This window comes from Dromiciops gliroides, chromosome 1 (assembly GCF_019393635.1).
Source record: "Dromiciops gliroides isolate mDroGli1 chromosome 1, mDroGli1.pri, whole genome shotgun sequence".
NCBI lineage: Eukaryota > Metazoa > Chordata > Mammalia > Microbiotheria > Microbiotheriidae > Dromiciops > Dromiciops gliroides.
In genome coordinates, this window is record NC_057861.1 from 74,482,374 (window position 1) to 74,497,649 (window position 15,276).

The 15,276-nt window shown below is 40.5% G+C and overlaps 1 protein-coding gene across 1 annotated transcript in view; it reads left to right on the forward strand.

Moving 5' to 3' along the window:
* Positions 1-935: 935 nt before the first annotated feature.
* The window catches only part of LOC122745625, a 38,752-nt gene continuing 24,411 nt past the window's right edge, over positions 936-15,276 (forward strand). Inside the window, exons 1-3 of the mRNA XM_043991020.1 lie at positions 936-1,005; positions 1,281-1,608; positions 7,697-7,701. Of these exons, the coding sequence (XP_043846955.1) occupies positions 936-1,005; positions 1,281-1,608; positions 7,697-7,701 (403 nt within the window). The remainder of the gene's footprint in view (positions 1,006-1,280; positions 1,609-7,696; positions 7,702-15,276) is intronic.

Genomic DNA, 15,276 nt, shown 5'->3' on the forward strand with positions numbered 1-15,276 from the left:
AGCCATGAGCCTTTGAATCTGTTTTAGCATCCAGCATACTGCCATAGAGTCAAAATGATCAGTTTTAAGTGTGTAAAGTGGGGGAGGGGAAGAGAAAGGCAGAGACAGAGAGACAGAGAGAAAGAGAGAGGAGGGAAGGAAGGAGGAGGGGAGGGAGGGAGGGAGAGAGAGAGAGAGACAGAGAGACAGAGAGACAGACAGACGTGTAAAAAAAATAGAAAATATTTCATCTTCCGGTTCTGCACTTACCAGCTAGGAAATGGTACCAATTTTTCAGTGTTCTGTTTGACAGCTTTTTCTGGCACCAGCAAAAAGAAATGAGCATTGTTCCAAGGCTGGTGTAGTTGGCTGCATTAAAAAGCCATATGTAGATGGATTTTTAAAAAAATGGTCCTTGTGGGACTCCTTTGTTCCTGTTTTGTTTCCTTATTTCCCTTTGGGATGCTTAACCTTTTGTTCCTCCAGATGAATTAAATTTTTATTTTGTCTAGTTCTCTAAAGTGACACTTTGTTAGTTTAATTGGTGTGGCACTTAAGCTGTAAGTCAGGTTTAGTCTCCAGACTTACCTGCTCAGCACACTTATGGATGTTGGCCTGTGCCTTGAACATCCCTAAACTATAGAAGGATGCTCCAGGCCTTGTAATGTCAACTGAAGGAGGTTAGCCAAATGCCACTGGGCCTGGGAGACAGCCTGGTAGTCACAGTTATGCTGGGGTAAGTCCCTTCTCTTCACACTCATGTCTGTCTTCCTCTCATGCCCCACCCTGTCCTCCCCACCCTGAGGTGGGGGATGGGCTGCTGATACCACTCCTCCAGCTGCCTTCTTAAAGACTGCTTCCTCTGGGTTGAACTCATATCCATGCAGACATAACCCAGTTGCCTGGATCTAGCTGCAGCCCTTGGAACTTGTTCCACACCAGCTGTAGTCTGCAAAATGTTTATCAGGACCCCTAATACTCTTGCCAGGGCCTACCTTTTGGGACTACTCTTCTGTAATCTCTCAGGTATCTCTGTCCTTATCCCCTTCCATGTCTCTTCCTGGACTTTTGTGTGGAGTAATGCCTCTAATTAGCTTCCAGATATTTCTGTTCCACTCTGTTCTCCATTCTTCCTTCTTCAATGGCCTGGGTATGTGGTTGAGAGTCTCCTTGTTCCCACTTACTTCAGCTCTTCTGCTGAGCAGCCTGGGTGTGAGACTCAGCTCTTCATTAGCTTTCAGGCATCTCTGTGCTGGTCCTCAGTGTGGGGTTGACCTTCTCCTTCCATGTGTCCTCTGCAGGGTCCTGGGCCCAGGTGCAGCTGGTGGAGACAGGAGGCAAATTGACCTATGAGGGTCATAACTTGACCTTGACCTGTACCGCCTCAGGGCTCCGCTTTAAGGAGTTTTCCTTTTCCTGGCACTGGAGCCCACCTGGAGGCTCCAAGGAGTTGGTGGCCAGTATCACTGCTGGGACAGGTAACAGCCAGGAGTACAGGAAGGACATTCAGGATAGAGCCTTCATTTTCAGGAACAACGAGGCCAACACAGTCTCACTCATTCTACGCCATCTGCGGAAGGAGGACTCAGGCATTTACTATTGTGCAAGACCCACCATGTTGAGGATCAGGTCCGGGCCCTGACACAAAACCTATACTCCCTGAGACAGGACCAGGTCTGGAACTGAGAACACAGCTATTGCCTAACCTATGAACTCAGGCTTGGGAAACCTAGCAGCAGCCTTGCTGCTATGCCTCTGCGTATAGATGTGTGTTTATCGATTGGGGCAGAGAAAAGCTGTGTCTATTTGTCTTTTCAAGTAGAAAAAGGAGCTTCTCTCACTGTCTTCACTATCTTTCTATATACCTAGTGGCTTTAGCTATTGTCTTATTCTGATTTTATGGCCCCCTCATCTACCAACATTAGGGTGAGTGCCAGGTTGCTTAGTCTTGACTAAGTTGACTTTGGCAGAGAAATTACTCTGGCTTTTCCAAGGGCCTACAAATCCAGTTCAGAGTGTGCTGAATCAGTGTCAGTCCCCTTGCTTCTGAAGAATCTACCATAATTAGAATATGTGAGGAGCAAGGAAGGTGGCACAGTGGATAGAGCTCCAGGCCTGAAGTCAGGAATACTCATCTTCCTGAGTTCAAATCTGGCCTCAGATACTTATTGGCTGCATGACTCTGGGGAAATCATTTAACCCTCTTTGCCTCAGTTTTCTCATCTTTGAAATGGCCTGGAGAAGGAAATGGTAAATGTAGTGGCAGCCTAGTAGGCTTGGGTCCAGTTAGGGACACTATGACCATGAAGAGGATACTCTGACCATGGAAAATAATATGGTTGATCAATTCTTCCCTTGGAGAGGCAAAGCAGTTAGTTGGAAAAGAAAAGCAATTAATTATCCAGATAGTGGTTAGTCAAACAAATAATGAAGTGGATGTGCCATGGGTGCCTAGAAAGTTGGATGCCTTGAAATTTATAGCAGGAGTCTAATTGGAATCAGATGTTCTTGTTACATAACTAGGAACAGGTAGTGATGGTAACCTCATGGCCCCCAGCTGTTTCAAGCACCCCCCACTCCTGAACAGCTATAATTTTTCGGTTTCAAGTCTCCCCCAATATCCCTACAAAAGCATTGTCTTTACTCTGGCTGTGGGAGGAACATGCCATAAATCTGCTCCTCCCCAGGAGTTGAAGTTTAGACTTCTTCTCCTGCCCATATCCCCTTGTGCCAAATAGTAAAAACTTTTATTTAAACTTTGATGGATTGTGTGTGTGAGTAATTCTTTGATAGAGAGATATTTCAGATCCGGTTTTGCATTGTCAGCAAACAACTCCAGTATCTTTACCAAGAAAACCCCAAATGAGGCCATGAGAGTCAGACATAACTGAAATAACTAAACAACAACAGAAACAGCAACAGTAGCAGCAGCAATAACAACAACAGGAAGCCAGTGAACCAGCAAGGCAACTTTGCAATACATTGATCTCTTTGGACCTGTAAGATGAGCTGGCTATGAATTCCAGTATAATCACTTGCAAGCATCAATGTTCAAGAGAATTTGTATATACAATTTAAACATAATAAAGACTTAACTTTTTAAGTTTTAAATTCTCTGGGTTAAGGATGAGTTAGGCACTTGCTTATCCCTGTCGAGTATCAATACAAAGGGTCTTAGATTACCTTAGAAATCCCTTTCCAAAAAGCCATGAGAAATATCACATACTTATTGTCACAGATACCAATAATAACAGTGCCAAGAGATCAAGCATGCTTCTAGGTAGATGACAAGTTTCTGAAGGATATATCCTGTATTAATAAGAGTAAGGCAGAGGGGCAGCTAGGTGGAGCAGTGGATAGAGCACCAGCCCTGGAGTCAGGAGGACCTGAGTTCAAATCTGGTCTCAGACACTTAACACTTACTAGCTGTGTGACCCTGGGCAAGTCACTTAACCCCAATTGCCTCACCAAAAAAAAAAAAAGAATAAGGCAGAGACTGGAGGTAAAGTGACCTGAGTGAATTTACCTAGAAAGCTTGACCCTCCACTTCTCATCCTGGACACTAGCTTTCATGAAGGATGCCTCTATGCTATAGCTCTTCAACTATAACAATATGTAGGGAGCCTAAGGATGGTCACATTCTTCTAGGAAGAGTGTTGGGTATACAAAAACTCCTATGGAAGAAACATACCAGAATTCCAATTAAGAGCACAAGTTGGTTACCAATAGTCAGGCCACTTCATTGACCTTATAAGCCCTGATGAAACGGAGATGTGAAAGTGAAATAGGCATAGATTGGGGGAAGGAAGAGCAAGAAAATGTGTAAGGTTCAATAAAAGGCAACTGAGAGAATGGAAATTTGGCTGTGCAGTTTATCTCCATCTCCATCTCCATCGATGCTGATATCTATATTTATATATACACATATATACACACATATCAGCTGTGCAGTTTACACACACACACACACACACACACATATGGGTGGAGACATTAAAAAAATGTTGAGATGGTATGCTAAAGCTTTACTAGAAGTATGGCTGTAATATCTGTCCAAGGAAAGAGCTTATCAGCCAGCCTGTTAATTTATTCGGTACTGTTTTATGCACAGGGCTAAGTGCTGAGGATACAAAAAGAGGCAAAAGACCCTACCCTCAAGGGGTTCACAATCCAATGAAGGTAACAACAATCAAACAAATTTCACAAATACACTGTATATAGGATAAATAGGAAATAAAAGAGGAAAGACACTAGAATTAAGAGGGGTTGGGGAAAATAAAATTTTAGTTAAAACTTGAAGGAAGTCAGGGAAACCACTAGGTGGAAATTAGGAGAGAGATCATTCCAGACATGGGAGACAGCCAGAGAAAATGCTTGGAACCAAGAGATGAACAGAACACCAAGGAAGTCAGTATCACTTTATTGAAGAGTATAGTTCCTGTGAATCCTTGTTAGAGTCTGACCATTGTATTCATGAGCTTATGCATCTTTTCTAAGGAGTTTGTGCATTTGTAGTAGGGCCTACATACTCTCTGTATGTACCCATTATTTATAGAACCTACATACCATCTGCATGGATCTCTGGTATCATTTTCAAGGAGTCTTTGAATACTCTTTAATGATATGGATAAAGTTCTAAGTTATACCTTTTGGATGTGTGGTAGAAAATTCCCCCAGTGGAAGTTTTAATTGATTTGTTAGCTTGTTTTAAGGCTATGTTGTTGGAAAATGATTTAGAAGTACATGAAGAAAGACATTGAATTGTTCATATGCTTTGAAACAGTTGTCTCACTAATAGCCAAGTACCTCAAAGAGTTCTATGACAAAAAGAAAGATCCTATGCAAAACAAAATATTCCTGGAAGCACTCTGTTGGGTAGTCAAAAGAGGAAAAACCTCCTAATATTTAGCCTCATCAAAAAAAATGGAATAGACTGCTTCGTAAGGTAGGGGGACACCTAGCCCCATTCAAAAATGGAATAGACTACCTTGGAAAGTAGGGGAAGGTCTTTAGGAAAGGTTTTATGACTACATGTCAGGTGGATTGTAGAGGGGTATAAGAGGTTAAAATTCTGGCTATAAATGTCTAAAATCTAAAGAGTGGTCGCCTTAAATTAGAAGCTTTAGCAAGAGTTTAGACTTTTAAGCATTTATTAAGGTGCATTAGAATCTAGTGATCAGAGAGAAAAAAGCCAAGATTCCTTCATCTATCTATCTAAGGGAGCCAGCATCTCTCCCCCAGCCAAGCCAAGGTCCTGGGCAAAAAAGCCCTCGCTCCTCCTTCCTCCTCCCAGAAACCTCTTGTGAAATGGGAAACAGGGCTGTCCACAAACACAACTCCAAGCAAATTGGTTGGCAGGCCTGATTGACAGAACTCACAGGCGGCTCTACAGATGCAAGTTCCAGATGCCGGGCAGCTTCCTGGACACTGGCCAACTTCCAGACGCTAAAGTCACATGGCTTCCAAATCACATGCTCTCTCCTCATGGCAGAGCCTCCCCACAATATCTCTCCAGCAGGGGATGCCATTCCAATTCTCACAGGGGATTCTTTTTCATTTATGAATTAGACGGCCACTGAAGTAGCTTTTAGCATTGAAAATCTGGGGTTTTGTTGTAAGGAAGCAGAGTATAATTATTTCCCCATTTTAGCTGAAGAAGTAATAGAATATAATCACACATGATGATGGTTTATTGTGTAAAAAATATATGAGGCAGCTAGGTGGCACAGTGGATAAAGCACTGGCCCTAAATTCAGGAGGACCTGAGTTCAAATCCAGCCTCAGACACTTGACACTTACTAGCTGTGTGACCCTGGGCAAGTCACTTAACCCTCATTGCCCTGCCCCCCCCCCAAAGATACATTTACTCCCCAGTTCAGGAGGAAGGGAACAAGTTCCTACTAGGTACCAGGCACTATGATAAGTACTTTACAAATATTATCTTATTTGATTCTTACAGAAACCTTGTGAGGTAGGTGCTATTATTATCCCCATTTTACAATTATGGAAACTGAGGCAGACAGAGGTCAAATGACTTGTCAAGGGCCAACTAGGTAATATGTGTCTGAGGCTGGAAATGAACTCAATTCTTCCTGGCTCCAGGTCTAGCACTTTATTTATTTGCACCATCAGCTGCCTTTTCAACTGATATCATGCTATGTGTCTTACTATATCATGCTCTAAGTTTCAGCCCATTCTTCTCGTGGCCCTTGTGTATATTGTTGGGAGAATGTGCCTTGGGCCTGCACAGGGAAAATTGTGTGGCAACTCTTCATACTATATCATCTTTTCCACCTCCCTGCTCTCAAGGATGTTCTAATGGGGGAAGCAAAATATAAATAATTAGGTACATACCAACATATACGTACATATGCATACATATATACAGATATATATGTGTTTATACACATACATGGGGGGAGGGAGGGAGAGAGAAGATGGTGGTAGATGATATTATTAGCAGATGATGAGATCTTTTATTCTTGTTTTTCTTTGAAGTTCCTCATTGGTTATATGATGTGCACTGCTTACATCTACCATGTGCCTTCCCATCGTCCTATGGATAATATTTATTTTTAATTTTTTGGAGACTGTTATATTACACATACTATATCATCTTACTACATGTCTTTGGTAAGAGCTAATCCCTTGCTTGCTCAAATTTAAGAAAGCCATTTATCCTAAGAACCATTACTTAATCTCCTTTCATATGCTTCCAAATTCTGTGTAATCTGGCTTCAGCTGAAACTGCTCTTTCTAAAGTTAGCAATGATGTCTTAATTGCCGAATTTAATCATCCCTTCTCAGTCTTCATCCCTCTTGACCTCTTGGCAGTCTTTGATACTGCTCTGCATACTCCTTACTCTCTAGGTTTTTATTCTCTCCTGACTCCTCTCCTACTTATTTTATCACTCTTTCCCAGTCTCCTTTGCTGAATCTTCATCCAAGTTATATCCTCTGTGAGTATTCCCTAAAGGTCAGTTCTGGGCCCTATTCTTCCTTTATACCATCTTACTTGGTGATCTTATCAGCTCTCATGGATTCTATTGTCATGCCTATAAAAATGATCCCCAGAGATATATATCCAGCTTTGGCCTTTATCCTAGGCTCCAGTCCCACATCACCAATTACTTTTCAGATGTCTCAAACTGGATGTTCTATAGGCATCTCAAATTCAATATATTCAAAGTAGAAATAACAATCTCCCTCCTCAAGCCTTCCCTCTTTCTTTCTTTAATATTTTGGTTTTCCCCAACTAAATGTAAAAACAATTTTTAACATTTTTGGAAAAAAATTTTGAATATTAGTTCTCTATAATCATATTAAAAAATCCTGTAGATCAGTATTGATCAGAGAAATGCAAATTAAAACAACTCTGAGGTATCACCTCACACCTATCAGAATGGCCAATATAACAAAAAAGGAAAATATTGGCTATTGGAGGGGATGTGGGAAAACTAGGACACAAATCCACTGTTGGTGGAGTTGTGAACTGATCTAACTATTCTGGAGAGCAATTCGAAACTATGCCCAAAAGGCTATAGACCTGTGCATACCCTTTGATCCAGCAATACCATTGCTAGATTTATATCCCAAAGACATCCCACAAAAGAGAAAAGGACCTATTAGTACAAAAATATTTATAGCAGCTCTTTTTGTGGTGGCTAAGAACTGGAAATCAAAGGAATGCCCATCAATTGGGAAATGGCTAAACAAGCTGTGGTATCTGAAGGTGATGGAATATTATTGTGCAATAAGAAATGACAAGCAGGCTGATTTCAGAAAGGCCTGAAAAAACTTGTGTGAACTGGTGTATAGTGAAGTGAGCAGAAGCAAGGGAACATTGTGCACTGATACAGCAATATTGGTTGATAAAGAACTGTGAAAGACTTAACTATTCTTAGCAATACAATGATCCCAAAGGACTAATGATGAAACATACTATCCACCTCCAAAGAAAGAACTAATATTGATTGAACGCAGACTGAGACGTTATTTTTCACTTTCTTTCATTTTTTCTTTTATTCAAGTTTTCTTGTACAAAATGACTAATATGGTAATGTTTTACATAATTGCACACATATAACCCATATTTGATTGCTTCCTGCCTCAAGGAGGGGGGAGGGAAGGGAGCAAAGGAGGGATAAAATTTGGAACTCAAAACTATAAATAAAAATGCTTATTATTTTTTTAAAAATCGAGATCCAAATTCTCTCCTCCCTTCCCTCTTCCATCCCTCATTGAGAAGGCAAACAATCTGATATAGGTTATCTATATCTATATCTATATATCTATATATCTATACACACACATATATATATATATATATATGCAGTCATGTAAAACACATTTCCATATTAGTTATGTTATAAAAGAAAACACAGATCAACCCCCTACCCCCAAATAAAGAAAGTTAAAACAAAGTATGCTTCAATCTTCATTCAGACACCATCAATTCTTTCTCTGGAGATGGATAGCATTTTTCATCATAAGCCCTTCAGAATGTTCTCAGCTCATTGTATTACCGAGAATAGTTAAGTCATTCACAGTTGATCATTATACAATATTTTGTTACAGTATTTTGGTTCTGCTCATTTTGCTTTGCATCAGTTCATGTCAATATTTCCAGGTTTTTCCTTCCCTCTTTCTAATTTCCCTATTACTGTTGAAAGCACCACCAATATCTCAGTCACCCAGCTTCACAATCTCAGTGTCATCTTCTATTCCACACTCACTCCCCTCCCCATATCCAATCTCTTGCCAAGTCTTGTTTCTACCTTCATAATATGTCTAATATTCACTCCCTTCTTTCTACTCACACAACTATTACCCTGATACAGGTCCTTATCACCTCAAGCCTGGACTTTTGTTATAGCCTTCTGATTTGTCTTCCTGTCTCAAGCATCTCTTCACTCCAGTTCATCTTCCACTTGGCTGTCAAAGTGAATAAGGTTCTGACCATGTCACCCTTTTGCTCAGTGAGCTCTAGTAACTCCCTATTGGCTCCAGAATCAAATATGAAATGATCTGCCTGGCATTTTAAAGTCCTTCACAGCCTGACCTCTTCCTATCTTTTCAGTCTTCTTATACTTGACTCCCCTCCAAGTGCTCTATGATCTAGCTATGCCAGTCTACTTTCTGTGTCTTAAACATGACACCCCATCTCCTGACTCCATGGCTTTTCACAGGCTGTCTGGGTCTAGAATGCTCTCTTCTTCCTGGCTTTCATGACTTCAAGATTTAGCTCAAACGCAAACCTGTCTCCTGTAACAGACCTTTCCTGATCTCCTCATCTCTTTCCTGTACTGCTTATGCCTTCCTTCTGAGATTCCTTTATTCTGAATATAATCTGTATGGACATAGTTATTTGCCTGTTGTTTCTTCCATGAGAATGTGAGCTCTTCGAGGGCAAGGACCAGTGTTTTTTGCTTTTATTTGTAGCCCTAATGCTTTTCATAGTGCTGGCACATAAATAATTAATAGATAAGTATTGTTACAAAAATGTTAACTGATTGATTACTAATAAGATGAATATGGTTTGAAGCTCATGAACTATAATAGTAGGAATATGACCCTAAAGAGTGGCTCCTAGAACCCAAAATATCAGCTTCCTCTCGATTTGTGGGAGTGTAAGTTTGGAGGAATATTCCAGCTAGGGCACTATGTTACATATAATTTGACATCTGGCTCTACTAGGCTCACTTCATTCCAACTTTAAAAAAATTCTACCCTTCCTGGGCTAGCCATTCCATCACAATTCTCAATACCCCCAACTTCCTGTTTTTTCAGCTACATACATCTGTCTGACACCCTCGGAGAACCTCACCCTGAGGCAGAACCCCTAGAGATGATATCTGACCTATTTAATCTATTAATTAAAAAACTCCCACTGCTATTATCTCATTTCCCATTCCAATGATTCTGAACTCCTGGTTGCCATTGTTCATATCGCTGTTCCCCACTTATCCTCCCTTATTTTCATTCCCTCAACCAAATCTCCCCAATATCCCAATCTGAAGTTATTCAGCCCTCCCACTGTGCACTCTGGAATGCCTGTTCCATAGGTAACAATTTACCTTCATCTGAAACCTTTTTCTTTATCATTCTATCCATCTTCTTGTATTCACTGAGATATAACTCTCTCCTTATGACACAGTTTCCCTGTCCCCAGCACTGGCTGCACTTTCATTCATTTCATGGATTCACTAGTTGAGGTGGGGGAGTTGGAATAGTCAGTTATTGCTTCCAATTGCCACTTCCAGGCTCTCCCTCTACCCCCACCAATCAGCAACCTCTCCTTTGGAGGTTCACTCTTCTATAAGCACTTCTTCATACATTTCAAGGTCCTGTGAATCATCTTCCACAGATCCTGCCACACCTGGGGTTTAAGGTAGGCCATGTATCACTGTGTAGACTAAGTTGGAACTCACAGTAATGAAACCTCAGGAACACCTGGGGCAGAAATCAGCCAGTCTGTTGGAGGAGGTGGGGAGAGTATAAATGGGGAGCACACCTATACTTCACTTAGACACGCTAGGCATTTTCTGCCCTTTTGACCCAGCTCACAGAGTTGATGGGACTTTCTTGACCATAGGCTCATAATCCCTGGCCTCAGATCTTTTGGTCCAAACTAGTGTTGCCTAGAAATGATTCTGAGGCAACTCCTGGCCATAGTGGTTTTCTCACTGAGTTCAAATGGCCATTGTTATGTACAATTGAGGGTAGCTAGCCAGAGGAATCCTAGCTCTTTCCCTTCCTCTGTGCTTGAACAAAGCTGGGATTTAGCCACCCAAGGAGAGGAAAATCTTTAAGTATTTGAAGGACTGGCATGTGGGAGAGAAACTAGACTTTGTTCTAAAACTTTGCCTAGAATTCAGAAGTGATAGTGATGAGGGGAAACTTCAGGCAGACAGGTTTGGGATTCATGGAGGGAAGAACTTTTTAAACTATTAGAATTGTTTTAAAGTGGAATAGGATGCCTTGAGAAGGAATGAGTCCCATACCACTGGAGGTGTCAAAGTAAAGGCTGGAGATGTTTAGGAGATTCCTATTTAGTGACATGTTCCATATTTCTTCCTTTAGGGTATTACTTATTCTCTCCTCTTTATTCCCACTTCCTCCACCATACTATCACAGTTAATTAGTACCTGCCTAGATTATTCTAATAACCTCCTACTTGGTCCTGCCTGCATTTCCTCGCTGTCCCAATCCAGCCTTGATTATGCTGGATAATGCTAGATTAAGCTTCCTTCGTGAGTCAGTCAGCAAGCATTTATTCAAGATTTACTGTGTGCCAAGTACTATGCTAAGTACCAGGGAAAGAAAGGCAACCAAAAAAAAAAATGAAGGAAAAAAAGGTCCCTGCTCTCATGGAGCATGTGGATTAGTATAAAAGTTACTCCTTAGGTCTTCTTACTTCCATTCTATCTATATAAATTCAAAATAATTTCCCAGGGAGTGCATGGAGCACTAGCAACTGGGGAAAAATGATATCTTTAGCTAAGAGGCACATTTTCTCAGAGATAGTGTTCTTCCCTAAAGCACTAAATCCCTGTAGATTTTATTCCCCTTGAAAGGTCTCCATCTCTGATTATAGAATATATCTCTCCTCTGCCTTGAAAGTGTTCTTCAGTAGGATTTTCCCCCCACCAATAAATTGAGATTTCCATCTTTTTTACCCCTGCCCTGATTCAATCCCTTCTTTTGCCATTTCACTCATTCTCCAGTAACCTGTTTTCTTTCTGAGATACTACAGGATTTATTTCCCCTTCACTTTAATCACTGATTTGATTAGAGTATATAATATTCCCCTGTATCTTCATTATGGTTTTTTTTTTTAGCTTTGTTTTGTTTTGGTGGGGCAATGAGGGTTAAGTGACTTGCCCAGGGTCACATAGCTAGTAAGTGTCAAATATTTAAGCTCGGATTTGAACTCAGGTCCTCCTGAATCCAGGGCTGGTGCTTTATCCATGGTGCCACCTAGCTGCCCCATGTATCTTCATTTTGACCAAGTTGGATTTATACCAAGGATGCAAGGATAGTTGAACATTAAGAAAACAATAAAAATAATAAATTACATTTAAAAATTCCAGAACCAGATGATTATCTCAATAGAAACAAGAAAAGCATTTGACAAAGTACAACACTCACTTATAATAAAAAACCTACATAATATAGGCATAGAGGGACCCTTTTTAATATCATAAAATTATATATCTAAAACACTCAAGTCACTCAATCAATCAAAACACTCAATCAATCAATAAACATTTATTAAGCACCTACCATGTTCCAGGAACTGTGACTCCAAACATACTCATGTCTTCCCTATCCTTAAAAAATGCTTACTTGATGGGGACAGTTAGGTGGTATAATGAATAAAGCACTGTCCCTGGATTCAGGAGGACCTGAGTTCAAATCCGACCTCAGACATTTGACACTTACTAGCTGTGTGACTCTGGGCAAGTTACTTAACCCTCATTGCCCTGAAAAAAAAATGCTTACTTGATCTAATTATCTCCCTTAACTATTGTTCCATCTATTCTCTCCCCAACCCCACTCCCTTTGTTGGCTAAACCCCTTGAGAAAGCCATGAACATTAGTTACCTTCAATTCCTCTACTCTCACTCACTTCTCAACCTTCTGTAATCTTGCTACTGTGAGATTTAAAATTGGATATTAGATCATAAATCTACCCTACTTAACCTTTCCCTTAATTTATCTCCCAGACTAGTAAATGGAAGAAGCTTCTGGTTTTCTAGATAGACCATTTATTGTATGGTAGTCACAAGGTGATGTTGATTAGAAGGATAGGAAAGTAGAAACACAATACAAATCGTCTTAAGTCTAAGCTTAGTCTATATTCCGTATAAAACTCACCAAAAGAGAAAGCCACCTTTGGGGAGAGAGAGACCGTCTGTGCAGCGCAGTCAGGAGACCAGCAGAGCAGGAAAAAAAAACCACTTCCGTTCTCTCCTTGCCTTTTAAGCTCGCACCCCGGAAGTCGAGTGCATAGCAGGCAGTCTCACGTGCGCAGCAGGCAGTCTCACGTGCGCAGCAGGCGGACTGGTGTGCGTAGCTCATGCCGTTGGTCTCCTCCCCAAAAGGGTGGTCCTTCAAAAACTGTCGTCTTTCAGTTATCCTAACCGACTGTTAAAAAAACTTTCATATTTTTTTTTACCACACTACCAAACCTCATCATTCAACTGCAAATAGGCTCTCCAAAGTTACCAGTCATTTCTTAATCACCATTCTTCATCCTTCTTGCCCTTTCCATCACCTTTGATAAGCACAATCACTTTCTTCTGCATCTTCTCTACTTCCTGTTTTCATGACACTGCACTTTCTTGGCTTTCCTCCTACCTGTTTGACCACTCTTTCTCAGCATCCTTTGGTGAATTTTTATCCAGGTCATTGTCACTCACTAAGTGTTTCCCAGGGCTCTGTCCTAAGCCCTCTTCTCTTCTTCTTCTATAATATATCATTTGGTGATTTCATCAGTTCCCAATAGGTTCAATTATCATCTCTATGCAAATTATTTCATGTTCTATATAATTTCTTTCCTGTGCTTCACTCCTATATCACCAACTTCCTTTTGGACATCTCAAATTGGATGTCTCATAGACATCTCAAGCTCAACATGTCCAAAAGAGAACTCATTACCTTTTCCCCCAAATCCTTACCTATTCCTGACTTCACTATTACTGTTGAGGGTAGAACCATTGTCCCAGTTACCAAGGCTCACAACCCTGGTGTTATTCTTTACTCTTTACTCTCACACATACTATTGCTATGTTTTATCATTTCTACAGTTACAGCATCTCTCATTTATATCCCTTTCTCTGTACTCATATAGCTACTATCCTAGTACAGACTCCTCATTTCCCTTATGCTTCAACATTTCCAATAGCCTTTTATTTTCTTTCCTTGCCTCAAGTCTTTCCTTACTGCGATCTATCCTCCACTCAGCTACCAAAGTGATTTTCCTAAAGCACAGTTATGACCATGTTATCCCACATACAACTCAATAAGCATCAAATATGAAGTCCTCTGCTTGGCATTTAAAGCCTTCCACAACCTCATCCTTTTCTTTGTTTCTAATCTTCTTACAATCTTTACAATCCTTACTCCACACACTCTATAACTCAGCTACACAGGTCTACTTGTTTCTTGCCCATGGTATTCCATCTCTTAACCCCATGCTTTTGTATGGTCTATCCTCCATGTTTGGAATGTTCTCCTTAACCTCCAGTTTCTTGTTTTCCTGACTTTCTTTCTTTCTTTCTTTTTTTGGCTGGGCAATGAGGGTTAAGTGACTTGCCCAGGGTCACACAGCTAGTAAGTGTCAAGTGTCTGAGGCCGGATTTGAACTCAGGTCCTCCTGAATCCAGGGCCAGTGCTTTATCCATGTGCCACCTAGCTGTCCCCTGACTTTCAAAACTAAGCTCAAAACCCATCCTCTTCATGAGGCCTTTCTGTTCTCCTCCCTCTCTCTTACTTCACTGCTCATATTTCCTCTCTAAGATTAACTTCTATCTATTCTGCTTATATCTTACATATACATAACTATTTCCATGTTATCTCATCCATTAGAATGTGTGCTCACTGAGATCAGAGACAATGCTTTTCCCTTCCTTAGATTCCCAGCACTTAGCACAGCTCCTGGTACATAGTGAAGGTACTTACTTAACACAGCTTATTGACTAACTCATTCTTTACTACTCTCAATTGTCCAAATTAGATTCATCTGGTACTCAGTGACCTATCTTTCCTTTATGAGGTAAAATAGCTTGAATAATTGTAATATCTAGTAATAATAGCACTTTAAGGTTTGTAAAGTGTTGTACATGTATTATATTATTTGATCCTGACAACAACCCTAGAAGGTAGATATTAGTATTAGTCCCATTTTACATGTTATATTCACAAAATCTATCTTTCAGTTAGTTATGAAACCAACAGTCATTATTTAATCATCCCATAGTCTATAGCTATTTGATTTATTGGTTTGTGAATTTTAACTTCTCAAGCTTTAAAAACAATCACATTAAAAAAAAACAAACCAATCACATTTTGGGGGCAGCTAGGTGGTGCAGTGGATAAAGCACCGGCCCTGGATTCAGGAGGACCTGAGTTCAAATCTAGCCTTAGACACTTGACACTTACTAGCTGTGTGACTTTGGGTAAGTCACTTAACCCGCATTGCACCCAAAACAAAAAAAACCCAAAACCCCAATCATATTTAAATTAGCTGATGGACCATAATGCTTTGTAGCTTCATTCCTTTCTCTGTCCTTA